Raw genomic sequence first — 27,830 nt, 5'->3', positions numbered from 1 at the left:
CCCAGTGCCGAACTGACCTAAGCAAGTGGGCCACGAGCTGTTATCAGCACCAACTCTAGCATTGAAATCGCTGAGGATGAACAATAGCTCTTTTACAGGGATCTTCTTGATAGTGGTGCTATCTTGCTTCTTGATAGCATTGCTACATATTCCAACATAAAGTACAGGTACATGTGCAGTACAGGTACATGGGGCTATAAAACCAAACTGCGAGTCTTCCCACAGTCTACTTGAAGGCTTCCACATTAATGAATGCTGTAGTTCTATATCCTAGCAGGCTGTGAGATTATTCATTTCCATGAACTATTTTTATAAGTAGTATGACACTGCATAATATAGTTTTGGTGATGCCACTATGCAAGCATTAAGCAAAATTCACCCTTATTTTCCATTTATGGCAGTTTTTAATCACTATCGTTGGCATGCCTGTGCTTCCAAGGAACGATGGCTGTGTTTTCCTATATGAATTAAAGCGCAATGGCCACAATCCAACAGAGTTAAGCACACTTAATCTTATTGAAATAAATTGCTTTAATCATGATTCATTCTGTTGGATTGTAGCCCTTCTGCTTTTTGAATTGTGCTTAAAATTAATGTTGGAATTTTTTAAAGCCACTTAGAATTTGTCTTCTGCTTTTCAGCCCAGTGCACCATGCAAAGCTTTCCCTTTGCTACCTAAAGGGGATGGGAAGAACTGTTCCATATAGGCACTGGGCAAGTTCTGGTTTTACCTTGCGAAAGCACCTAATTTCGTTGTACTTGTGTGCACGGGTACAATGACAAATTTTCTATTCTATTCTGGTTAGGGAGGCTAGCAAAGAACTTCGTTTCTTATCAGTGGTGTACCTAGAGAGGCAAGGGGGCAAACACCCCATGCCTGTGGGGATGGTGCCACCAGCCTCGCCCCCCCCACCGCCGCCCCTTCCTCTCAAAGGGGGCAGTCCTGATGGAGCAGCGCAGAATTGTGCGGAGTAGCTGCAAGTCTCCTTTACAGGAGGAGATATAGCCCAGAGCACCATCATGGCGGGAGTGGCAGCCACTTCTGCGCCAATCAGGGCAGCCTCTTTCCTCTACTTGGAAGCCTAGAGCATCATGGAGTCATGCTGGGAGAGACTTCAACTCCTTGTGTGATTCTGAAAGTGATTGAGGTGTTGTGAAGACGTTACCACAATTACTTCTGGGTTGGGGTGGAGGGGCAGCAAACTGGGAGGCGGCCCCAGGCAGAGAAAAACCAGAGAAAGGCTGCCTCTGCATCTCATAAGTATGCATGTGTCTACTTTCATTTGTATATAGAGATTAATTAGACTTTATTGCACCTAATCAGTAAGTTGTGTACATATTTATTTTTCAGAATTTGGGGTACTCACATGTTGGGCTTTTTCTTTTTTCCAACATATAGCTCCACACAAGTTTCCAGAACTTCCTAAAGCTAAAACATCTCCCACACTCCAAATGCCCATGGAAACATTGGATAATGGTGATTCTTTTATATCATCTTTTAATTTCATTTTTCTTTAACATTCTTTAAAAAGGTTAGTGTTCTTGGAGGTTGTTTATGAGAACGTAAGAGCAACTTTATGCTGGTAATGTTTGCTTCATCTCTGGTTCTTGATATGATTCAGATAATTTATGATATAGCTCTTTCTATTGTTTTTCCATTATTTGCAAAATTATGTCCCAGAAATCCTGCTATATCACTTTGGCCTTAGGAATACACTTCTTGTAAGATGAATCTTTGCATCAGTGATCTCTATAAAGACTTGGTTATTTCTTTTACTATAGCTTCAAGTGAAATTCTGCCAGTTCCTTCACAATCCCAAATGCCTACTCCAAAAACCACACAGTCAAAACCGGGTAATTATTTTTATTCCCTAATGCTGCATGCTTCAGGACGTATGTTATTCTTATAATGTCTTTTGCTGCTCTGGACACAAAACAGTTTGCAACTATGACTTAAACTTCCCCCAATATACAGGCATTTAGAAAAATATGCCTACATGATGAGGCCACATGTGTTTCATCATCATAAACACAGTCTGCTGAACAGCCTTATAGGCTTGGTAGGGATGTCCGTGTGGCATAACAGCACTCATGCTATCTTTTCGCAGATAGTTATTGGGTACTTGCCTGTGTCAAAAGGTGGGATTTCAGTAGGCTCCACTTCAACCTGCTTCTGGTGGCTGTGTACTGTTGAGTGCTGTTGAACAGGAGTGGCCTGTGCCTCCCCACCACCTGAATACCCCTCCCCAATTTTGCCACTCACATGTGTATGCCCTCCTGGGCCCCAGGGGATAAGGAGAGGGGGCAAGTGTACAAGCAAGGGGGAGGGTGAGCAAGTGAGCAGCAGAGAATGGGTAAGCAAGCAGTCACTCCCTTGATAATGGGAAGAGAGGCACCCAGTCTCCCGTTCCTTTACCTGGAGCTCAGCATGTAGTTTCCTGTGCCTCTCTTGTGTCAAATGAACATGCTAGGAAGCCAGCGTACTTCAGACTTCTTTATACAGAAGCAGCACAGAGGAAGGAGGCTGTATGCCAAGTACCAGAAAAGGGAAGGGTGTTGCAAACATTGCTGTCATGCATATGCATATGCATACGTGTTTACCAATACACACACACACACACCTATAATACAGGTCCAGGTTTGCCTGGCCCAGAATTACACTCGGAATTTATAACACAAGAAGTCAAAATGTAGTGTGTGGCTGTTTTGAGGCAATTGACTAGATAGCAGAGCAAACAATTGCAAGTGCTTCCAATTAGGCTATCAAAGAAAACAGTTTTCCAAAAGAATATAGATTTTATTAGTAGATATAGAAAATCAAGGAAAAAGCATTGTTTGCTTGTAAATTAAGTTGCATAGAGATTTAAGTAGTTGTAGGTAAGTGATATTGGTAAATAACTTGTACCCATCCAAATGGAGTTAAGTGAAGAAAGGAAATAGTTGGGTTGAGTTTCTTCCATCAGAGATGGCTCAATGTGAAAAAAGGAAAAAATTAGCAGGAGGTTTAAAATAGATACTGAGGAATGAAAGACTTAAGAAGGTGTTTTGCCAGATCCCCAGTCCAAACTTTGCTTAGAGAACCTATGCCCACTTTAAGCTAATTAGCTCTCCTTCCTTTCCCAACAATAGCTGTATTTCTGCCCTGCAGCATTGCTAGACCCCATCACCAAGGTAGCTCACCTGTTCAACCTCCAGAGGTCCTCCTTCCTTCCCTCTCCTGCCAGCAGCTCCTCCCACCACTACAGCAGCACCTTGGTCCTCAGCAGGTCTTGGGCATGGCAACCACACACCAGTCTCCCAAGTCCATTCATCCATTAGTTCCACAGTCCTTCAATCCAGTCTCAAACTTTTCTACTACCCACAAACCCTTCCTGCATCAAGTGCTGCTTATATCCCTAGAGACCTCATTGCCTCTAGTGGCTGCAGCTTTGCGGCACACCTATGCTGAAATCCCAGGCCTTAACCCTTAAAGGGGCCACTGCTGACACCACATCCTATCTCCTTGAGGGATCTTGCGCATTTCCATTACAGAAGGGAAGAGGGGGAGTTATGAGGGTTAGAGAGAGAAATTGCCTATCCTTAAGTCATTTCTGCCCAACATTGCATATAGGCAACAGGGACCTGTGGGTTGGGCAAAAACGAGTTACCCATTTTTGCCCAGCCCACAGGTGAACATATTTGGTCCCTGCTGCCTATATGCAATGTTGGGCAGAAATGGCTTAAGGTGAATTTTAGTTATATTAAACTGAAACACTCTTCCAAATACATTCTTTATTTTCTCAAGTTTCTTTAGTATTTAATTTTGGGACCCACCAGTGCCTTTATACTATCTAGAAGCAGATTCATCAGATTTCACATTTTACCTGGTATTTCAATTAACATTTTAAGTAAAATTTCTTGGCTTCATCACAATTTTTTCCACTTGTCCTTTGCAATATTTTCTTTGAATTTCAAGTATACCAGAGGGAGAGATTTCTTTTCATTTAGAAACACTATGGGTGGCCAATTTATGGCAAGTTTTACATTTCTAAAAAGGTGTCTTTGTTAAAATATATTTTTCACAGAACCCTGATAGCTTTAGCTATAAATAAATAGGATGAATGCAGTGTCTTCAGCCAAAAGCTATGAATCATGCAAATTTTTCCTTGTAAAACCTCCAAGGTTGCTTGTGTACTTTCCGTTGCAATAGACCATTGTTCCAAGCCATATTTGCAAACAAGCCCTTTCATTAGCACTGTAAATAGCTGTTAATCATTGGGAAAAGAATTTTGGTTAGCTCTAGTAGTTGCAGACTGGAGGATGGAGGGCAAGGAAGAGAGGGTGAAAGGGAGGTTCATGTTTATCACTGTTTTGTTCTGCATTACCCCAGAAGTTATCTCAACATATTTTTCTGTGCCTTCTGTACTCTTGATGGTTGGGTTTTTCGCTTTCAATCTGTATTTACCTTATTGTGAATTGAAACTTAAGTCTATAGTATATAGTAAAAGTTTAAACTGGTTCCAAACTTGGCTTTGGAATTATTTTCTTTCCTTGTAGAGTCCCACCCCATGCCTATCAGCCCATTCCACTCTACCAGACAGGTTGCTGGATAATAAGGCAAAAAGAATATTTGCCATGTAAAAAGCTAGTGAGTGGAAGCAGCTTTACAACACAAAAAATCTCCACTTGGCTGGGAGGGTTCAGAATTCTTTCACATCATCTCAGTGATGAAAACTGTTGGAAGGATTAATAGTCATGCCTGCTTGTGAGTCAGGCACAAATATGGTTATCCTTGGGTTATTAATACAAATGGGTATACATCTTCTGATACAATAGTTTTAGTTATGAGAGTAGTTTACAGTTGATTTCCATGAGTGAAAATGATAGTACTAGAAGTGGCTGATGTCTATTCCTACAATTTATTAGGCATGTTGCAGCAGAGGCTTCCCATGTTCTTCCATAAAAAGAAAATGATACTATATGTGCAGCAGAAGTCTGCCTACAACATTTCCCTCTAGCAGAATATAATAGGAAGCCAGAACAACTTCAAATACTGAATACTCTCCAGTGCATAATGTTTGCACTAAATATTTCAAAACCTGATACTACTCCTGAAGTTATTAAACAGATTGTGATATCTTCTGATTTCCTGTTTTTGTTTTTGATTTTTTTTTAATGCCACAACATTCAGATCAGGGGTGCCTTTTTTAATCTCTCAATCTCTTGTCAGAATGTGTTCCTTTGTTGTCTTTATGGAACATAAAGTTTCACATTATGAAACTTCCTTTTCATTCATCTGTTCCAAGACACATGGGAAACACATGTATTGAGTGACTCTAATGCTGCACATGATTCTGGTGTTCTACATCTCTATTGTCTTGTCCCTGTCTTGTTCTATTTTCTTATTTTGACTGGGGGGGGGGGGGGACTCAAAAACAAACATTTGACCATTCCATCCAGTTCAGGTGATGCTTTTTGCTAGTTTCAAAATTTTGTGTCCTGGGGAGCTATTAACCTTGTACATGCCCTGAGCTTGATGGTTTCAAGTTAAAGGCAAGAGGATGTAAGCAGAGCAGGTATTACCATAAGCAGAAGTGTTTGTTTCCTGTGAGTAAGATGGATATACAGCCTAAGTCTTACTGAACACAATGGGCTTCCTTCTGAGTAAAATAAAGAACACCATTTTCAAACCCCTCTAACCATAAGAAATCTAGCAACATTCAAAAAGTAAGTTTTGCCCACATGCAGAAGACGGTTCATAAAATAAACTTTTTGAATGTTACAGTTAAAGCTGTCTACTTCCAGACTTGCTCCACCATCTTGGGGACTCCAGTGGTCCCATTACAGCCCTAGCAGAGGAGCAGCTGCTGGCCCCGGATGGCCGATGCATGTCTGTATATATGGTCCTCCCATTGTCTCCCAAGTCATCAAGACACAGGTTTCACTGCTTCTCACAGGATAAGGGCCTCCCTACACTGGGGCAATGCTGACCCTTTAACCCCAAGACTGAACCAGGTAGAGCTGATGGTGGGGTTGTTGGGGCAAAAGATGGTGGGGATGGGAGAGACAACCCAAGAAGAGATTCATAAGGGACTCAGGACCTGTGATGAGAGGTCTCTGCACAGGCTACCTGAGGGCTGTTCTGTGTCTACTCCCCTGGGACTGTGGCAAGCCCAGGAAAGGAGCCTGGAGACAGGTGGAAGAGGAAGAAGAAGAAGGGTGAAGTAACATCCTCCCCATGAGTTGAAATTTGAAAAATCCTGAACTGAAAGATCCTGGCTGTAGTGGCAGCACCACCCTCTTTGGTTTCTACTCTGTTCCCTGGGGCCAGGAAGAATTTGGACACCTAGTGGAGTGCACCTTCTTGCAGCAATCCTACTGGGGCAGAGGATAGAGAAACTTACAAAACATTTTATTCCAAGGCCAAAAGGGATGGGGGGGGGAGAAACAGAAAAAGCTAGCAATCAAGACCTTTAACATAAGGACCGCAAAGAAAAAAGCAATTAGGAAGCAAAGACTTCTGTATGCTTCTGTAAGCAAAGACCCCCTTCCCCCCCCCTCCTCCACACTCATGACTCGCCTCCCTTGGTTTGCAAATGCTTTGTAAAAGGCAACTTTTTCTTCTTTTGCTTTGGAACACTTTGAAAAGGAAACTGACAGCAAGAACCCAGACTGCTAGAGGGGAGAATAATACTAATAATACTGGTATTTATACTGCCTTTCTGATCATCGGATTACTCCTCTGACTTTATTCAAGGTGAGGAGGCAACAGTGAGAACAGGATTGGACCGCAGATGAAGCTAGACTCCACTTCCTATTAGCTTTCTCACTGTCGCTTCCTCTAGCAGCTATAAGTCTAGGTTCTCACTGTTTGCCTCCTTTTCCAAAGTGTTCCAAAGCAAAAGGAAGAAAAAGTCTTTTGCAAAATGCTTGCAAACAAAGGGCACAATCCTAACCAACTTTCCAGTACCAAGGTAAGGGCAGTGCAGATCCAAGGTAAGGAAACAAAAATTCCCTTACTTTGAGGAAGCCACAATGACTGCCCCCCAACTGCAGGATGCAGCACACCTCCCATTGGCACAGCTGTGTCAGTGCAGGAAAGTTCGTTAGGATTTGGACCCAAGAGACAGTGGGTCATTAGCATGACAGGGCATTTGAGAACAGTGGATAAATAAAACCAGGGATATGGAACCCACAGATATAGGGGAATGCCTGCATTTGATTGCATACATTCTCTCTTTATCCCTTTTTCTTCTGTGATATGATCTTATTAGCAGTAATTAATCTGCTTGTGCATCTGGCTTTTCAGTAAACACTGTATAATAATGCAACAGTCCTTAACTTCTATATACCATATCAATTAAAAATCCTGTCTATGATGAGGGTAGTGACTGGCTGTTGTCTCTGATATACAGTACCAATGATCCTTGGATAATCAACACCGGCTTCTCATTTTGCTCTGACTTTGAACAAATGAAACTTATTTATAAAATACATTTTCCTGTATTAAACCTTATTATTTTTATCCTTTCATTTAATAAACCACTTCCAGCATTGCCCTTGAATTAAACCTCTTGATTTGGGGGTGGTTTTACAACCCAGTGTTTACACATCTGGCTAGTTTGTGCGCTTCCTTAATAAGCCTAGCCAATGAATTGCAAAAACATCTGTATATAATAAAGAGTAGAAATTATTTTTGAACCTATGAAAGTTAGTGAACCTATTTAGGTGGCTTAAATTTTTCTAAAGATTAAGAAATGAGGAATGCTTCAAGATTCGAACCGTTGGCATTTGAGGTGAAAAATTGTATCTACCTTAAATAAATGGTGCATAATAGAAGATCACTTTGTATCAATACATCAGTTTTGGAAAAATGTACTGCTTGAAATAGGAAAACATAGATGTATTTACTTTTTAATACATAGTGGATTTCTTATCTAGAGTTATGACACACAACTAAATTGAAAATAGGTATTTAAACTAATTCAATGATAACCATAAAATTATGAAAATGCGCATCATTTTAAAGTACTGAAAGTACTGTGGACATGTACAGTAGGCCCTCCTTATCCGCAGATTTGCCATCCACAGATTTCACTCAACATGGGTGCCATGCCCATGTATGGAGGGCTTCATGGACCTCCCAGAGATGACTGGAAATGGCTTCCGGTTGCGTCTGGGAGGCATTCTGAGGCATGTCTCAGAAGGCGCCCTAGTCACTTCGGAAAAGCTTTGAAATTCAGTATCTGTGGGGCAGGGTCTGGGATACCAAGGACCCACTGAACACACATAATATTTTAATAGTAATATTGGAAAAAGGAATTGAAATAAATGTTTCTTTTTCTTGTCCTTTTAATCCTGTACAAAGAAAAAAATATGGCGTAGTATATGATCCTTCCTCATACAGATGCAATTTCTCATGTATGAAAGAATCCTCATAGTACTTGAGAGTAACATTTTTTTTTTTTTTTGCTTCCTTCTTTTGGAGCACAGACACAAGTAGTGCACTGTGGCAGGTTAGGGAATGGGAGGTCTGTGTATTCATCCTGTACTTCAATAAACAGGTTGTGTAACTTGGCCATGCTTGCCATACTTGATAGGCATATGAAGGATGTGATTAGATACCTTGCCATTATATTGTGGCTAGAATCCAAAGAACTGCACAACTAGCTCTGTGTATTTTGGGGGCTTTGGGCTTGTGTTTCTCAAAGAGCAAACCTCCATGCCAAATAACAAACTACTTTTGGAAGCAAAGTACTTTCAAAGGTAGTTTGTGATATAGCATACAAAGCTGCTTTTAAAAAAAGTCAAAATACTCAATGGCTAAAATCTCTCTTTTGATCCCAGCCTGTGTGTTATGCTAGGTGAAAAGTGCAGAACTGAATTCCAGCAGCTTGGCTAAGTTTTCATACTTGCAGAGTGATATGTGCAATTAATTAATGACAATGTAGATCTCAACAATACAGAGTGGACTTGAATCTGTTCATTTGTTGAAGCTGTGGAATGAAGAATATCCTACTTTACAAAGTTTGATTTTTAAAAAGGACATCTTAAAATGTCCTTTCCTATCAGTGTTGTGGTTTCCTACAGAAACATTGTTCCCTTCATTTGGGATGCTCAAAGACATCTTTATTGAGATTTTGCTGTTTGTGAATTTATTTACATTGCATCAATTAACTGAGTGATCAGTTGAAGGACAGTTTAATAATGAAAAGAATATTTTTAAAAAACTAACTATCTCTGTTATTGCTGCAGATTTCAGGGGAAAAAAACACTAATTACCTCAGAGAAAAAACATCATAATTGCAGTTGCTATCAATTTATTATTTTTAGCTTTCAGCAAAGCACAACCTGATCTTTCAAGCCCCAGAACATCTGACAAGATTGACGTATCAGACTCCAAACCAGGTATACAATTGTCATCCTATACTTATTCAGATTATAAGACTGCAGCCTTCCAACTTTCAGAATACTTTCACTGAATGCATTGTTCTTAATTAAGGGTCTTGAGGTGCATGTACTTAGATCCCAATACTTAACACACTCCAGGAGGCACTAATGTAGGAGAACCTTCTGAGAATGGGTAGCCCAATCCTGAGCTGCCCAGCACCAGTGCTACAGCCCCACCACATTGCTGGGCATTGTAGAAGTGCTATAAGGCACTCTGGTACCAGCGGTAAGCCCACTGCACTGATGGAGAGGCCAGTGCCAGTGGGCACTGGGCCTCAACACCAGAAGGACGTTGCTGGAGTGCTAGGTGGTAAGTTTTCTCCACTGCTTGGCAGAGAGGCCTTTCAGGGCTGGGGGAGGGCAGGCCAGAGAGTAGATCAGGCCCAGGAGGGGGCGGGAACTGTGGTAGAGACTGCCGCTGAGCCACCCTTGATTCTGCATCAACTAAAGGGCTGGCGCAGATCAGAGTAATCCTATGAGGTCCAACTGCTCTCGATATGGGATAAGGGAACCAATGTTTCCTTACCCCACGGAGACCTTTGGTACCTTCCTTGGCCCTACTGGATACAGCAGTGATCATTTTGGTACCACTGTATTGCTGGGCACCAGGGAGGAATAGGATTGGGCTCTAAGTCAAATCCCAGTTGATAGGTTGAATCTCTAGATCGAAATCAACAGATAATAATTCTAGATAAATCCGTTCTTACCCTTTTCTTGCAATATACGAAAAAGCTTAGCATATGAGTTTTGTTTTCTTCTTAGTGTTTTGGATAATAATAATAATAATAATAATAATAATAATAATAATAATAATAATAATGTTAATAACAACAACAACAACAACAAGAACAACAACAACAACAACAACTTTATTTTTACCCCGCCTTTCTCCCCGAAGGGACTCAAGGCGACTTACAACATATTAAACACATAATTTAAAAACAAATAAAAACATATTAACACATCATAAAAAAGAGCAGTCAGAGTAAAAAAGAGGTAAAAAGAGCATAGAGCAGCAGCAAGTCATAAAAGAATCAGGCCTGTAAAAAAATATTAAAAGATGTTAAAAAGATGTTAAAAGGCCGAGAACTCAGAAGGCTTGTTTAAACAGAAGGGTCTTCAGGCCTCGCCGAAAGGTCTCAAGAGAGGGAGCCATTCTTAAGTCAAGGGGAAGGGAGTTCCATAGCGTTGGTGCCACTACTGAGAAGGCCCTATTTCTTGCCACCGCCCCACGTACCTCCTTAGGCGGCGGCACTTGTAAAAAGGCCTTCTCTGATGACCTAAGAGGACGAGCCAGATTGTACGGGAGTAGGCGATCGTTATTAAAAACAGCTTTTAGAATAATTTTGCTGTTCATTTGAAATGGTTTAAAGGTGATGTAACCTAGCATAGTAAATATGTGATTTTTAGATGAAGGGAAGGCAAACATTTGATTTGCTTCTCTGGGAAGTAATAGCAACTTGGATCTGCCACTAGCTTTCTGGCGAAAGATTCTGGACATGATTCAGCCAATGTGAAAAATTTAAACCCATGATGATGATGTTGTGAACATGTGTATAACTTCAACGCTTCTCAATGGCCCGCCCAAACCCACCTTCCCCTCTCCATAGTTTTTGTTTTATCCTCTTAATCCTCATTCCCAATGCTAATTAAGCTTTTAAGCCTAAGTAAGTGTATTTGTCTACATGGTTTTCTCCCTATTTCTGTGTCTGCCCTGCATTCCCTCTGTTGTTTCCTTATTTCTGTTTTGTACTGGAAACTCCTTGGAAGCAGGAACCTTGCTATGCTGCCTGTGTAACTCTAGAAGGTACGATACACACTAATGGAGTGGTTAATCATCACCATCAATCATTAATCATCACCATCATCAATTAACATTTTAATGGTTAAACAATTAAACACTTGTTTAACTCTTACACTGAAATCCATGAAATATAAAAATGTCATATTTGTTCTCCGACTTACAGTACAAGATACTTGTTACCCAATGCCTCCTTTTCTGAGTCATGGAGTTTTAGTGGAGTTGTGAAACAACCTGAAATTGTATGTTTGGAAATGGATCAGGACTTAATCCAAAACTATGACGGTACTGGAAGGAAGGAACTAAATAGATGGCCACCCAACACTGATTTGAATCCACATATGCTGTGCTGAAGGAAATACTTCATAGTGTGTGATTTAAATAGATTACTTCATTCATAACACCTACTAAACTGGTAAACTGAAAACAATGGAAACATTTTGGTTTTTCTTACAGAAAAAATAGTTTCTTCATGCAAAAACATTTGGGGGGGGTAGCGTTTTGGTTTCTTATACTTGTCAACATTCCTTCCAGCAGTAACATATGAACCCACTCTGGAATTTCTCCTGCCCAAAGCATCTAAACCTCTTGACTGGCCAAGGTCAACACTGGGTAATGTTGTTTTTCACTGTGAATAGTCATTCTATATTTGTTTCATCAGAAACATTTCCATTCCACTTCTTCCAGAATATAATCACCATTCTTTCACTACTGACCTTCAGTGTACTCCCAGCTTCTCCACAATCTTTAAAAGTTTTTTTTCTATAGGAACATGGTTCGTACTTATTTTTACTTTTATTTTCAGTTTTGAAATGTGCATGAATTGCCAGATCATCTATCTCTTTTTACCAATGTACATTCACTACTGCCTTTTCGGAAATCACCATTTCTCTTTAGAATGCTGTCTTGTCCATGCAACATGGTTTGATACCATCTTCATCACGTTCATCCCTTGGCTCTTTCATTCCATTTTAAACGCTTTCTTCATCATGGCAAGTTTGTTGCATGTACTGTTTTTAAAAGACAAAATTTTAAGTGATCTCTGAAGAATTTAAAAATAACATTGATGTTCTTTTCAGCTCCATCTGAAATACCACATATTTCTTTTAATTGGGAACTCAATGCCATCCCTGAAGGATGGCATAAGAAACTTGGTAATTAAATATTCAACTATTCAATGGCATCCTCTGTGTTAAGTTATGACATGACTACTTTGTATGATAAACCCGAACATAGGGGCTTGACATACATTTCTTCTTTTTGTTTTTCCTCACAAGCGGCACAAATCAAGTTAATTGAAAGATTGGATGTGCATGTGGTGTGAACAATCTTTGCATTTTATCAAGTCTATATCAGATTGAATGAATTTACATTTCTGCTTGATTTGTGTTGACTATGAATGGGAAGTAGATATATGTACCTTATTTATGATTAATAGATTCCATTTGTTTCTAGCAATTTCTCCTTTCAGGAGATCTTTGAACAAAAGCCTTTTTCTCACTGGATAGTAGGCTTTTTGTGGAACTGCATTCTTGGGTCATTATTGGGTTCCATCATGTAATTACAGGTGGACACTTGCTATTCTTGAGGGTTCTGTTCCTGGCACCGTCATGAATACCGAATTTTGAAACCAAGTCATGCGAATTTCAGGGTCCACTGAGCTCCAAACACAACCAGAGCCTTGCTTCAGTCACATCTGGAGCTGTTCTGATGCCCATGGAGGCTCCATGCAGTCTGCACAGGCCACCGAGTGGCCTAGAGGTCCACCAGGAGGTCCTAGAAGGGTACTTCTGGTTTTCCAGAAGTACCCTTCTAGGACCTCTGGAGACTTCCTGAGGCCTGTGGAGGCTGCGCACAGCCTCCAGAGGCCTCAGAAGAGCCTCCAGAAGGGACTGGAGCACAGCTCCAGTCCCCTCCAGAGACTCCAGGTTGGGCCAAATGTGGCTCAATGAGGGTCAGGAGGACCCATGTTGAGCCAAATCTGCAGACGGAAAACCCTAAGATAAGTAGGCTCAATCTGTATAATGGGAAGGGCATGTATTCACTCACTTTCCTACTAGTATCTTTTATCAGAAGGAAAGGATACTGATATCAATGCTTGGAAAATTAGCCAATCTTTCTATTTTTCATGTTATGTATTGGGCAGTCCAATCCTGTGTGAACCTTAAGTAAAGTGTATGGCTGTGGCAAAACACAGTACACCATTTGAAGTAGCCGGGCTGCCTCCACAAGTGGTGGTGGCGGCACACCAGAAATCCCTGGGTGTCCCCTGGCACCAGTAACTCAATGGGGGGGGGCAGGCAAAGAGGGTCAGAATGGCTTGAGGAGGGAGAGTACCAGGAAGGAGATGGGGTGGAATGGGGGCAGATCACTGCCTGAAAGGAAACAGTATCTGTGGCAGTGCCACTGCTGATATCCTATCACCTTTCCATGCCTCGTTTCACCTTACCTGGTCTACTTGGATTTGTGCCAGCAAAATCACTGGCACAGGTCTTAAACTTGTACTGGTGCTGGAGGTTTACCCTCAGGTATGGGAACAAATGTTCCCTTACCTGAAGGAAACCTCCAGGACCGCCCTCCCACAGGATACAGTGTGCATTCTGTTGGAATAGCTGCTTGAGCAGGGGAGGGAAAGGATAGGATTCAACTGTAGGTTTAATTGGTGAATGGTAACTATTTCAGATATGGCAACTGTTTCATGATATCTCAGAATGATAATTTTGAAATTATATTTTTCTTTTTCTGTTCACTGTTTGAAATCTTTTATTTTTCTAGCCCCTAATAAACCACCTTTGGAACAGAATACACCTAAAATGCCCAGGATTACTGAACAATTTAAAACTACTCCAGGTAATCTGCATTTCCTGGAAAAGCTATATAACTTTCGTTGCCTTGGTACCGCACAGTACAGCAGTGCTGAAATGGCTGTTACTGTATCCTGTGGGGACAGAGCAGCCACCGGAGGACTCCATAGGGTGAGAGTACATGGGGTTCCCTTACCCCATGTAGAACTCAGGTGGCCCCGATGGGTATACTCCAATCTGTGCCAGCTACTCAGGTGGCACAGAGCTGAAATCTGTGTCAGGCTCTGCAACTCAGGACAAAGGATAGGAGAACCATCCCTGCCTCCCTCCCAGGCCCGATCCACCCTCTGCCCAGTTTCACCCCCTTCCTGCCTTCCCTTGCCCCCAAAAGCCTTCCTGCCACCTGGCAGGAAGATTTACTTCCAGGTGTTCGTGTTCAGCATTCTGCCAGCGCAGAGGCCCAGTGCCAACTGATGCGGGCCTCTCCCCTGGAGCTGTGTGCCTCTTGCCAACAAAGTGCCTTACGGCACTTTTGTGACACCCAGCGCCGGTGTTGCTAGTGAGTGCTCGTATCAGGGCTCATAGAATTGGGCTGTTAACATGTTATAGCAATAATCTCTTAGTAGAATTAGAAATCTTTATTATGCGTCAGTGTGTTTTTGATAGCTATCTTTTCTTTTGCCTATGCTCCAACATCTCATTGTTCTTGCACAATAATCTCTAGAAACTTACATTGCCATTCATATTTACCTTCCTCAACCCCATTTGATCTATGGTTTGCTACATTTGCTTTCCAGAAAGTTTTGCCAAAATGATTGCAAGATATTTTATCCATGAATATGAATTAGTATGTACATTCTATAACTTATATACTAATTTTGCATATTCAGCCTGTTCATATTTTTTTATTGGAGGAAAGAATATTTCAGTGAGATCTACAATATGATTTATAGTCAGTCCGTTCGTAACACAAGTCAGATCATTTCCAAGCCACCCTGATGTGAGCTGCGCAGGGCGGGAGCCTTGCTGTGACTGGAGACTTTAAAAGTTTATATTTGCAGCTGATTTACAATTTTTGTAAAACATCATATTACAACTCCACTTTAGTTCATATGGTTCTATTCCTAGGAAGAAAAAAATAAAGACAATAAGAAGCAAAAATCTATAATACAGCCTGTGTCTTTCAGCTCTGCCAGAAACAAAATTTGTTCCTTCTACACCGAAACCTTCCATCCGACTCAAAATACCAGAGACTAAACCTGGTAATTATGTTTCATGCGGAAGATGATGATAGTATTTATATTAATGTTTTTTTCTTAAATTAGCGTATATAAAAAAAATTATGCTGGATCCTTTAGAGAAAATACAAAGCCTTTGTCTAATCCAGTGTAATAATAATTTCTTTGTCTAATCCAGGAGTGTCAAACATAAGACCTGTAGGCTGAATTCAGCCTCCAGAAGCAATTTAAACAGCCCCCATTATAACTGGGCTCTCCCAGCTTGATAATTGGGCTCTCTCATATCTTGAAAAAGTGACTATGGCTGCAATCCTAACCACACTTTCCTGAGAGTAAGCCCCATTGAACAAAATAGGACTTACTTCTGGGTAGACCTGGTTAGAATTGTGCCCTAAGACTTGCACATTTTCTCTTCTTTCATTTGCAGCTAATGAGATTCTATGTGAGAAAAAGTGCTTATTTCTGGCCAACCATCTTATTGATGTCACTTCCAGCCCTCAGCAGGTGCCATGAATGCTAACGTTGGCCGTCTGTATGAAATGGGTTTGACATCCCTCATCTAGTCAATCCAATGTGGCTTGGAATCCTTTGTTTTACCTCATACATTAATACAATCTTTTCATCCAACCAATGCTAATATAACAAGATCATGCTGGGAATCAGAAAGATACCAAAAAGAAACCAGTTTTTTAAATAGCATTTCCACTTGTAACTATTTATGGATACTGAGTAATGTGTAGTAATTACTCAGGGTAATAATACTTTCTTTAGACTATCTACTTCCTACATGATTCACTGCTGATTTTTTTTTTCCTTTTTCATCAGAAAAAGAACATCAGGAAAGCCCTGCACCTAAAATTGATAAAAAACCTGAATTACCAAGATCTACACTAGGTAAATTAGGTTTTCCCATAGGGGAACAGCTATGGTTGTTCAGTATCTGTGTTCATGGTGTCATTAGTGGCCAATCTGTGGCAATTGGGGTTTGTGGCATGTCTGGATAGTAGCCATGGGTCTGGCTACAGAATAGAGTCATTCCTGCATTCCTGTCTGATTCGCCTTTGCTGCAGTGTTGTCTAGTCTCCAATTTAGAATGCCAGCAGCAAACACTGCATGCATAATTCTTCTATATATGCTTTAGAGAACATTAGTGTTCTCAAAGCTCTCATACTTGAACTTTGATTTATAATACTTAGCTAATTGGATTTGACAATGCAACAGTGTCACCAAGCCAATTTAGAGTGAGGGCTGGAAGCATTTCCCTCCCTTGAATGGGTGTTGGAGATGGAATGGTTGGGTTGCTTCTTGTACCTGTAAGATGAGCTGGATGAACACTTTCCCCTGTTTTCATCACTCATGACTTTATATGTGGTTCCCAATCCTGCGTTAGCGACCATGCACAGCTCAAAACACATGACCGGTGCTGTCAGTTTTCATTATACTGGTGTCTGGAGGCCTAGGCCCTCAACACTGCAAGGGCAGGTGATCAGTACTGTAAGCTGTTAATAAAGGACCATAACAACCATCTGTTGGGCAGATAGGCGCTGAAAAAGATGCATGTACAACAGTGCTCAGGCACTGTGTTCATATCTCTGAAATGATTTCCTACCTTTTGGAGCAGTTCTGAATCATTAAAAATAATGCTTTACCACTAAATTCAAGTAAGATCATGATTATAGTTTTGGTTTTAACCTGTATAAAATGTCAGAAAGGAAATTATTTATATCACAGCATCAGATTGGAAAGTAGAAGGAGATGGAAGCAAAAATATGTCAGAAATAAAAATCTATAGGGCTAACATAATGCCCTTATGAAAGTCTAAATTTGAATCTTGATCCTGGTCTCTTCATATGCAATTCTGGAATTAAAAAATTATGATTCTATGAACTAGGTGTGTTCAAAAGAAACCTGTCTGTGAAGAATTCCAAGGCTTCTACAGCAGCAGTTCCCAGTAGATTGTGCTATTTCTGTCTTTTTGGTACCAACTAATGTTTTTGCAGACACGTATTAATAACATTTTCATTTTTATTCATTGCAGCTCCCAGTAAAACAAAAATCCCTGTTTCCCAAATGCCTCCCCATCTGGAAGAGCCAAAGAATGTCCCGGGTAATTTCTATGCACTTTCCTATAACTGTTTTGTTCCAGAGTGTGGACGAGGCTTTCTTCTGACTTTAGACAAATGTACCATAAAAAACAGAACACATTCATGTAGATTTCTTTTCTTACATAACCTTAGGACACATGATATTATACATAACCAAAGTATACTGTAACCTATTGGGGATGGAGGCAATTTCCAGTGAGAAAATAGCAAAGGCAGAAGGTTAATCTCCTCCCCACCTGTACAATGGCACTTATCTGGATTAGAAATCCTTATAGTGCGTGTGTGAGTGTGTGTGTTTTCAAAGAGAGAAGTCAAACTTAAGTATACCTCATGCAGTCCAGTCCAGTGCTAGGGTTACACTGATCAGTCCCATGATTGGTCAGCATAAAGTCTGTTCTGCTGGCATGAAAGCCACACCGCTGCCATGCACTTCAGAGCTGTCAATACACATGGCAAGAGGCTTGACATTCATGACAGTGCCTCCCAGATGCTTACTGGAGTCAGTAAAGTGGCAGGGAGTGGGCTGAAAGAGGGGCCGATTATCTCAGCAGCTGGGGAACATGCCAAGATCCTATCCCCCTTTTCCCTAACCAACATGCTCCCTGAGACTCCTCAGACCTATACCAGCTAAATAGCTAATGTAGGTCTGAGGAGACCCATTGGATGCCAAGCAGCCTATAGAGAGTTAAGTAAAAAATGTTTTACTTTAAGTCACCTCCCACCACCATAGCATACAGTGCATGCTCCATCTGCTGCGCTGAGCTGGTGGGGGATAAGATTGAGCCATTAATGACCCAGTATTTAAGGTAAAATGTAATTTTACCTTGAGAGGTGCAAAATATAGTTTCAAACTGATCATATACCCCGCTAGTGGGCTTTCGCTTGGTTTGAATTCCAACTGTGCTATGTAGCATTTCTTCAGAGGCATCCTATAGAACTTAATTAAAGGATTTACATGAGAAGCTCCAATGTGTCTTCTGCAATGTAAGCTGATATTTTAATAATACAGGTCCATCCTCCTTACCCACAGATTTGACCAAAGGTGGGTCAAATCCATGGGTCGCAACCCATGTTGGGAGGACTGACCTGTAGGTGGTCTGAGGCCCAGAGAGACTGTGTGTGGCCTCTCCAAGCTTCAGTAGACCTCCCGAGAACCTTATTAATGATCTTCCAGTTCTTGAGAAAACTGGAAGTTCATTTCTAGGGCCTTTTCAGGGATGCTGAGGATGCTACGTTCACAGGGATGCTACGTGCGGACTCCCCGGGTCTCAGACCACTGCCTGGATGCAGGAGATGGCCCAAAAATCACGAACTGATTATCTGCAATTTTCAGTATCCGAGGGGGTTCTGGGAATGAAACTCCTGCGAATGCCAAGGACTGACTGTAGTTTATTCTCTGCATACTTTTCTAGAGTTGGGGAAGGTTATAGAATTTCAGTAAGAATGCCTGGGAAGAATAAGCATAAGAATGATAAGACACATTTCACTTGATGCCATGTGTCTATTTTTGTTTTGTTTGTTTTTCTAATTATTTATAACCTGTCCTTGGCTCTATTAAGGGTCTCCAAGGGGCTTACAATCCACAATAAAATAATATTAAAAAACCATAAAACAATCAAATAAAAACAACAGTTATCTGGAACAGAACAAACATACAAGAAAGAAAACGTTTTTGTCAGCTAGTGAAAAGCCAACAGAGAAGGGGCCAAACAAGCCTACAAGGAAGGGAGTTTCAAAGGCTAATAGTTGTTATGGGTGAGAAATGGAATAGAATTTGTGTCACTTGATTTGTGTCCCAGCACTTGACGTCATAGAGGGCATCTACCCTGCAATCTACCCCTCTATTAATATAAATCCGATATATTAGCTTGAGAGACTCAGAAGTATTTTGTATTGTGTTCAGGAGAGGCCCTTTATTGGTGTATCCAGTATCTACAGATTCACTTATCCGCAGATCTGGTCTGCAGTCGAGGTGAGGGGAGCTTCCCTGAGGGCTTCCCTAGGCCTCCTAATGTCTTATAATGCATTAAAAAATGTCACTTTTGGTTTTACAAAGAAAACAGAAGTGACTTTTTTTTGTTTTGTTTACTGTAAGGCTCAATCTAAGCCTGGCAAAGGCCACAGATGGACATGAGCAGCCTCTGCTGAGCTTAAAAGGCAAGGGGAGGCAAGGGGAAGCCGAGGGTGGGTGGGGGGTGTTCCCTGGTATCTGCGGTTATAGTTAACTGCAGGAGGTTCCAAAACAGAACCCCCGCAGATACCAGGGCACACCTGTACTATAAATATTAAACGTTGTAAAGGTTTATTTGTAACAGATTTTGACAAATGGTATGTATTATATTCACTTCCTTCATGTACTTAATAAATTCTGTATGCAATGCCAAGTATATTGCGTACATATTTCTATTTAACCTCAAGTTCATTTTTCCAATTTTAAGCAGGATTCTGAAGAGTTAGCCATTATCTTTTTCTCATTAAAATCTTTTGAAAGATTTTTGAATGAAGCATTTTTATTTCATGGATTGTAGCCTTTGGTTTTTATCTTTAAGGTGGTCAACTGGTGGTTTTTGTACTCTGCTAATTGTTGCATTGTCTTGTTGCCTCCAGTGGTGGTTAACCTGTTATAATTTTTTTTAAGATTGCTATAAGATTGCCACCTTGGTTCTTCATTGTTTACCATGTAATTCAACCACATGATAGATCTGGATGATGTTTCAGAGAAGTACAAATTCCACTTCTGATGCATCTAATTAGTAGTCAGAAAATATACGTATGCTTTAATGTTATAAGATTTTCTTTAGAAGCAAGTTCTGCTCTTTTTGTTATCATATTTGTATTCCACCTTGATCAGGCTGATGTACATGTGGCGAACATATTTTATGCTCACAACAACCCAGTGAAGTAGGTTAGGCTGTTAGATACTAACCTAACAACCAATCCTATGCATTTTTACTCTGAAGCTAGTCCACTGTTTTCTATATTACTTAATCTGAGGAAAGTGTGCATCGAATTGCAGCCTTAAGGCACTGCTCCATGTCTAGAAAAACATTTGAACCTAAGTCTCACCAGATCCAACATACACCAAAATGGCACTCTCTGAACCAATTATCTTACTTATGATTGAGCAGAATGCCTAAAAATGATAGAACATGCTATGTTGTTAAAATACTAGCTCTAAAATTCTGAACACTCAGATTTTCCTTCCACTGTCTCAAGATAATATCCTTTACCTCAGCAGTTACCAGCAGATTTGTTCCAGCTCCTGTTACTACTAAGATTTCTCAAACTGCTGAACTTCCATTGGCAACTATGGGTAATACATTTTACTTAACTATTACCAAATTGATGGTTCTTTTAATTTCTTCTTATTTTCTACAAGGTGCAGTTTATGCCATCATAAGCATCATCAGAATTTTACTGGCCTTTTAATCCTGTTTTCCCTAGATTTTTTTTGTGGGCATATCTTATGGCTAGTCAAATATAAACCATACAAGAAATTATGCTATCTTACCGATATTATCTGAATAATATGTTCAAAAATTTTTAATGTGTCAAATTATGAGTGAAATTTTAGGACCACTAAAGCATGTATGTTTCCACAAGATGAGGAGGGCCCATGGACTGAGTTTTGGTAGAGAGCCGGATGTATAATCCTGTCCGTCTCTTTCTCTTCACAATTCCACTTTTGCCCTTTACCTCAGTTGATTGGAGACAAAACTGTATGAAGATACAGAAAGCCTGTATAATGTAGTCTAGTGATGCTGTCTCATGCATTGGACTAGAAGTGTGGCACACTTGCCAAAAGGTTTGACCACATTTATTTTAAAACCAGTGGTAAAACTGGTATAGAGTTCAAAGTAATTCAAACCTATGCATTTGAAGAAGAGTGCCTCATCTTATTAAGCCCAGTTTGACAGTTTAACTTGGTTTTAGTGCTATAAATTACTATAGACACATCTAGTTAGCATCCAAATCCCACAGTTTCAGCCTTCCTCATACAATGTTCCACTGCCAAACCTTCAGTCTGTCTGCTTCTATAATACTTTCTGTCATTGCCAGCAAAAGTATTCAGAGAACCAGCTGTGAAAATGTGTAAGCTCCATACATTAAATTTACTCTCAAAATAAACAACACAAGAGTGTGCTGTCTAATTGTGTTTGTGCTGTTATACTGAATTCATAAGCAATCTCCTTTTAAATATTTCACTGATAAGTCTCTTGTAGAACAAGGCTCCCAACTCTAGGAATCTTTTGTAATTAGGTTAAAATGCTGATGGTTTGAATCAGCTGGTGATACAAACCAGACTGGCACAGAAATATCTGTGACCTGGAGATGAAACAGAAGATTTCTCTGAGAAAGGGCAAGTTGGGCTCTGTAGTATATTCTCTCTTTAAAATCAGTCATTCCAGAACAGAAGACGGAGAACTTCCTTTAGTGGAAGGAGAAGCTCAACTCAGGGAAGAGAGCTTATAAGTAGGAATATTTTCAGTTCTCAGATAAAGACAGTATAAAAGTCTCAGGTGAAGGCAGACTTCATAAATGAAGATGCTTCTTTCTCAGCATGAACAGGAGGAGCTCTTGTGAAACAAGAGTTTTGAGGCAGGGAAAGGCAAAAGGGGTTGAATTGCAGCTTGGGAAAAGTTGATGAAGTTAGCCCTACCCTTCACTGAAGGTGCTGAAAAAGAGGTCTCAGAAACTGCAGGGTGGGATCAGCCTTCGGAAAAAGTTTTGTCTTATCTCATGAGCAAGCTGTTGAGATCTTCAGAACTTTTCTTAGACTTTATGTGAAGCAAAGTAATGGAGCCAGGGAATCAACATGATGCAAAGGACCCCAGGTCCGCAGTTTGTAACAGCTTTAATATTGTTTTATGCAGATTTACTTAGTTTAACTCAGCCAAACTGATTGGAATTATACTGGTGTAGTCCCATTGATTTCAGCAGGACTGCATCACTTAAAACTGGTACTTCACCTTTGCTGAGGATCAGTTGCTAATTTTATAGGATCAATATTTAGCTCATCCCTGACATATTTTAAACGTTTCAGTAGTGGGCATTCTAATTTATATTTTTGCAAAGAGTGCACTGAAGTTGTTTCCCTGAAATTTAAACCCATTGCCTAATGTACTATATAAGAATGGATATTTTATTTCCTGCTTTCAGATTATTAAAGCATTACTAGCATGCAGGATTTGGGGTATATGCTTTTTGCTCTCAACAGAATATCAGTTAATTCTGGACTGGGCTTTTTTTTTTCCAGCATCTTATGAACCAACTTCTATCCCTTCTAAATCTAAAGAATTCGACATTACCATGCCAGAAGTGCCAGATAGTAAACCTGGTAGAGTAACTTTTAAAAACATATTTTGGTTATTTATACTACAATATGGAATTCATGTTGCTTTGATATGCCTTGTTTGGAACAATCGCATCTAAACTTCAACACACATGCATGCACAGAACTTTCCTTTGCACTGAAGGTAATTGGGAACCCTGCTTATGTGGGATTGCTATGTGTGTTTTAGAGTATCCACAAGGCTCTGGGTCAGAGCAGTTAATATAATGAAAAAATATATGAGTTTTGCAGTCCATTTTTAATTTAATTAGAGAGAATATGGATGCATATATTTTCCAGTGCATTATATTGGAAAGTAATAAGATTGTAAATGCAGTGAAAGTCTATATAAATTAAAGCTTCTGTGTCCTTACATAGTTGCATTAATTAAAAACTTTACCGCATAATTGGTATTGTAATATTCTGATCAGTGGAATTGAGGCTGAAGGAGAAAAAAAAATTTGAAGCCATTTTAATTCAGATATGCAACTCTTCATGAAAAAATAAAATATGAAATATGACACATATAAAATATAATAGGCAGACTGTATGAATAATGAATTTGAACACATTTATAAAAATATTTTTACTAATACTGGCTGGTTACTGCTTTAGGTCACAATCCTGAAAATGAACTGAGCTGGTGCAAGTCCCTTGTGTCCGCCCAGGAGGGTCGCAAATGTGCCATAAAGCACATTTGCACCTCCTCAGGTGTAAGCCGTGTTGGTGCATAGAGGTGTGCTGACACACGGAGGCTGAATCCAGCCTCCATGGCTGCTTCCTTGCAAGACTTGTGTTGGCCTGGTGGATGGCCCTGGGGACGGGCAGGTGGGGAGTGGGTGGTGGGGCTGGAATCTGGCAGTTATGCCAGATCCCAACCCCTGTTCCTGGGGAGATCAGAACGACTTGAAGCCTTTCCACTCTCCTTGAACTTGCACCATCTCCTAAGGTGGTGCAAGTCCAAGGAAACCCATAGGGGCAAGAGCGCCTTACCCAGGGGTAAGGGGAACAGTTTCCCCTTGCCTCTGACTGAGCCACCTTGAGCCCCTATCCTGTGCTGGATACAATGCAAGCCTCTTGGCTTGTCTGTTCCAGCGCAAGATAGGATTATGCCCTTAGTGGCTTGAAAAATCGGTTCTGAATATACGAAGATTGACCATTAAGAAATAGATTCCATAAGTATAGCTGTGTTTGTCTGTTATAGCAAAAAAGACAAGGGTGTTGTGGAACCATAAAGAGAAATAAAGTTTTCTTTTACAATGCAGTCCTTTGGGGACATTCCTGTATAAGCCGTACTAACATAAACAAAAACTGTGTGAGATCACTGTAGCATGTGCAGCTCTTATTATTTTGAAAGTGGTTCAGTCAAAAGTTTCTCTAGATTGTGCTCTTCAGCAGGGATCCAAATACCTCCTTTTGACATGTTCACAGTGCCCAATGAGACTTCTGATTTTTTTTCTTTTTAAATAGCATGCTGTCGTGTCTTATCACTCAGTTTTTAAAAAAGATTGCTATGTGATGTGGGCAGCTGCTGTTTAAGAAACAGAAGTTCAGAATCAATTTTGGCATGCAGAAACCGTTTGTGCAATTGTTTGTATCCAGGCCTTAATCTATAACAGCGATTTTCAACCTTTTCATCTCACAACAAGGCACTAAAATTATCAAAGCACAACCAGTATTTTGACAATTGACAAGGCACACCACACTGCCGATGGGGGGCTCACATTCCCCAATGACCCTACGAATAAATGACCCTTCCCTAAACTCCCACAGCACACCTGTGGACCATTCATGGTACACCAATGTGCAGCAGCACAGTGGCTGAAAATCGCTGGTCTATAAGGTGAATAGCATTTGAGGCATGGTACATAGAGATGGGAATGAGTATGTCCTTCAAACAAAACTTGAATAATTTACTGATTTTTTTTCCAGCTATAACTGAAGCAGATAATTTTTCTTCTAAAACATCCTCAACACCAGAACTCCCATTTACTACATCTGGTAATTAAATGTTTTTACAATTGGCACTAATAAAACCCTATATGATTAGAGGTCATATCAGTGGTGGGGTACCAGTAAACAGCCAGAGAGGCAAACTAGAGGAAAGGGAGCCCCATAGTCCCCATTCCAACGGAAAGATAGGAAAACAACACAGGAGACCTTTTGCACAGCACTAAGCAGTTACACTACATTCATTTAGTGGGTAATGGCCAGTTATGTCATTGGTGAACACTGTATGTTGGTGCAAGGATTTGGCTAACAGGATTTGGCTATCAATCATTTCAATATTTTCAGATGTATATGGAAGTCGAGAATGGAAGATTTGATTGAATAACCGGGCAAGATGTTGTATTAGGCAGTGGATGTCTCCCAAGGAAATTATATTCACAATAATTTTAGAGAAGGCCTTCAAATTTATTCATTTATGTAAAATATTTCTAATACTCTTTTACAATGTTCAAAGCACCATGCAACATAATTTTAAAACAATTACATAGATACTCCATAAAAATACAATTCAGAACCTCTAATAACAAATCAGAATGACGACAGAAACAAAGATCAGTCAGTATAATAGCCAGACCGCTATAAGATCTTACATCCAACTAAGCCAATTAATACAGTCGTTACATTCATTCCGAAATGTTTTATTCAATTTAATAATTCCCATATTTTTGTTTTATATTTTTTTGGTGCAGTCTTGGAACATGTTACGTTTAATAATGAACTTCCGATAGTAGGTATGGTGTTTTCTTAATGAACTGACTAGGTCTTATTTTACTGTCTTGTCTCAGAAACCCATTTACATCTTCTCTTTCTGCAAGGCCATCTAACATTACATTTTTTAAAATTCATGCTTTTCTCTAGGTATGTTGATCATTTTCCACTGAAGACTTTTAACTATTTTGAATTGTTTTCACAGCATTGCTTTTTCTTTCCTTGCACAGTGATTGTGGCACCTTTTGAAACAGCTGAAAGCAGTCATATTGCACTGCAGTCGCATCTTCTGTGTTTGTCACTCACATAACCTTTTTTTAAGCTAGGCTCCAGATATTGCCATGAATCACATAATTCACCTACACTAATCTTTCTACACGCATCATGACAACTCTTCCTTCTAAAGACTTTTTTTGTGTCTCTTTTTATATATCTTGTTACCCACAGCATGATTTTGTTCGTCAGCTTCCAATCTGAAAAAAACAATGTTAAATACCCACTTACAGGTCTCAATTTATAACTACTGTATTATTTTGCTCTTTCAGCTCCAAAAGTCAAGCATCCTCTTTCCAGCCCTAAAACAACTGAAAGTCCTCATGTGCTACATATGGAACCTGGTAATTACCAAATTTAAAATACTATTCTGAGTTATTTTTCTTTTAATCTTCAGTGTATGTAATTGACAGTAAAGTCGTACAGGTGCAATTTTGTCCTCAGTGATGCTTGAATGCCAGTAAGTCCCATTCAGTTTAAGGGGGCTTGAAGGATTTAGGTCCAGGATTGAACTCTTAACATATAATGGCCTGAATCACTCAGTGCCAGCTGCATACAAAAGTTAGTTTTGTTCACTTAAGAGGGGGGCTCTAATTCCTGCAATTTCCCTGCTGCAATTCCCCTCCTTCCCAGAGCTATAGTCCCTGCTACAACAAACTCTTTTATGAAAGGTCCTCTGTCCATCAAGAGTGGCATTTTGGAGGGACATAGAGGAAGAAAAACTTAGTTCCAGAATCAGAACTATTCTGATTCTGATTTAATGCATGTTGGCAGTGCATGCATTGGAATGAAAGTATCAATGGAAGGAAGCGTAAAATTTGGCCTAATTTGATTTTTAATTACCAGAGATGTTATTACCATAAAACATTACAGTTTTTGTAATGTAATGGTTTATGGTAATAGCATCTCTGGTAATCATAATGGTTTATGGTAATAATGGTTTGTGGTAATAGTATCTGGTTTATGTATGTGGTTGGCAACCTTCAGTCTTGAAAGACTATGGTAGAAGCCTACAGCACCCGGTATTCCTAGGCAGTCTCCCATCCAAGTACTAACCAGGCCTGACCCTGCTTAGCTTCTGAGATCAGATGAGATCGGGCATGTGCAGTGTAACAGTTGTAAGTTTATTTAATAAACAATATGTTTATGTTATAGCCTTATGTATGATGGTTTATGGTAAGAACATCTCTGGTAATTAAAAGTCAAGCATAGCCAAATTTTATGCATCTTTTTTCCATTGACACTTCCATTCCTTCTTATTGCTGCCAATGTGCATTAAAAGTGCATTAAAATTCCTGCATCCACAACTATTTTTCGATAAGATCTAAGAAAATTTCAAAGAAGATTGTTTTAAAAATGCACTTAACTTATTATGCCTGATTTAGCTTTAGTGAACTTATAATTCTTCTAAGCTTCCAGCCAAAAGTAAATTACATTGATTTCAAAGAAAATTATTTTTTCCTTGTATTTTCATTATATTTTAATGTTCTGTTTCTGCGCAGTATTGAAACCTATTCTACTTAGAACTGAGCCACCAAAGACAGAAATAGGTAATGTTTCATAATGTTGTTATATAGGCTTGTTTAGTTGCCCTGGGCCACTTTCATGGGTGAGATCCTATGCAGGCTTTAATTGGAAGTAACCATCAGCAAAATCAATGTGATTTACAAAACATCTGTAGCATTTATGTACCCACTATGAAAATGAGATTTATAAATACAGGTTATACTGATTGTTCTAATCAGGTTAAATATTCTCCTCCAGTTCCTTCAAAGAAAATGCACTTATTTGTTGTGTGTACCCCCTTCTTTCTACAAATTAAATTGTGCAATATTTTAAAGTTGACACCTTATACACACTTGCCTGGGAATACAAGTCCTGTTCATCTCAGTGGTCTTATTTCTGAGTAGACATTCATAGGATTGCATGGTAAGAAACCAGTTGCCCAAGATATAAATTTATTTATTGATTAAACTAAATAAATTGCTTAGTTTAAAATTAAATGATTACTCATGCCTCTAAAGTTAAACTCATGCTGTGTTTGAATTAGAGAGTTGGGGTTGCTGTGTTAAGAGCTTTACTAGCTTTTCATCATGAACATTTTTATTTTCCTTATTTTTCTCTAAAGTG

General features: G+C 39.8%; 1 protein-coding gene and 1 pseudogene across 1 annotated transcript in view; one reads left to right on the top strand and one right to left on the bottom strand.

The window, feature by feature from the left end:
- ABI3BP (ABI family member 3 binding protein) overlaps positions 1-27,830 on the top strand; it is a 186,417-nt gene that overhangs the window by 95,135 nt on the left and 63,452 nt on the right. The window contains exons 14-25 of the mRNA XM_066621268.1: positions 1,400-1,477; positions 1,783-1,854; positions 11,765-11,842; positions 12,310-12,384; positions 14,006-14,080; positions 15,222-15,296; positions 16,098-16,166; positions 17,311-17,379; positions 22,635-22,715; positions 24,642-24,710; positions 25,973-26,044; positions 27,203-27,250. Of these exons, the coding sequence (XP_066477365.1) occupies positions 1,400-1,477; positions 1,783-1,854; positions 11,765-11,842; positions 12,310-12,384; positions 14,006-14,080; positions 15,222-15,296; positions 16,098-16,166; positions 17,311-17,379; positions 22,635-22,715; positions 24,642-24,710; positions 25,973-26,044; positions 27,203-27,250 (861 nt within the window). The remainder of the gene's footprint in view (positions 1-1,399; positions 1,478-1,782; positions 1,855-11,764; positions 11,843-12,309; positions 12,385-14,005; positions 14,081-15,221; positions 15,297-16,097; positions 16,167-17,310; positions 17,380-22,634; positions 22,716-24,641; positions 24,711-25,972; positions 26,045-27,202; positions 27,251-27,830) is intronic.
- On the bottom strand, positions 26,708-26,824 carry LOC136646552 (5S ribosomal RNA; annotated as a pseudogene).

Source organism: Tiliqua scincoides, chromosome 3, assembly GCF_035046505.1.
Source record: "Tiliqua scincoides isolate rTilSci1 chromosome 3, rTilSci1.hap2, whole genome shotgun sequence".
Taxonomy (NCBI): Eukaryota; Metazoa; Chordata; class Lepidosauria; order Squamata; family Scincidae; genus Tiliqua; species Tiliqua scincoides.
This window is presented reverse-complemented; position numbering and strand designations above follow the sequence as displayed.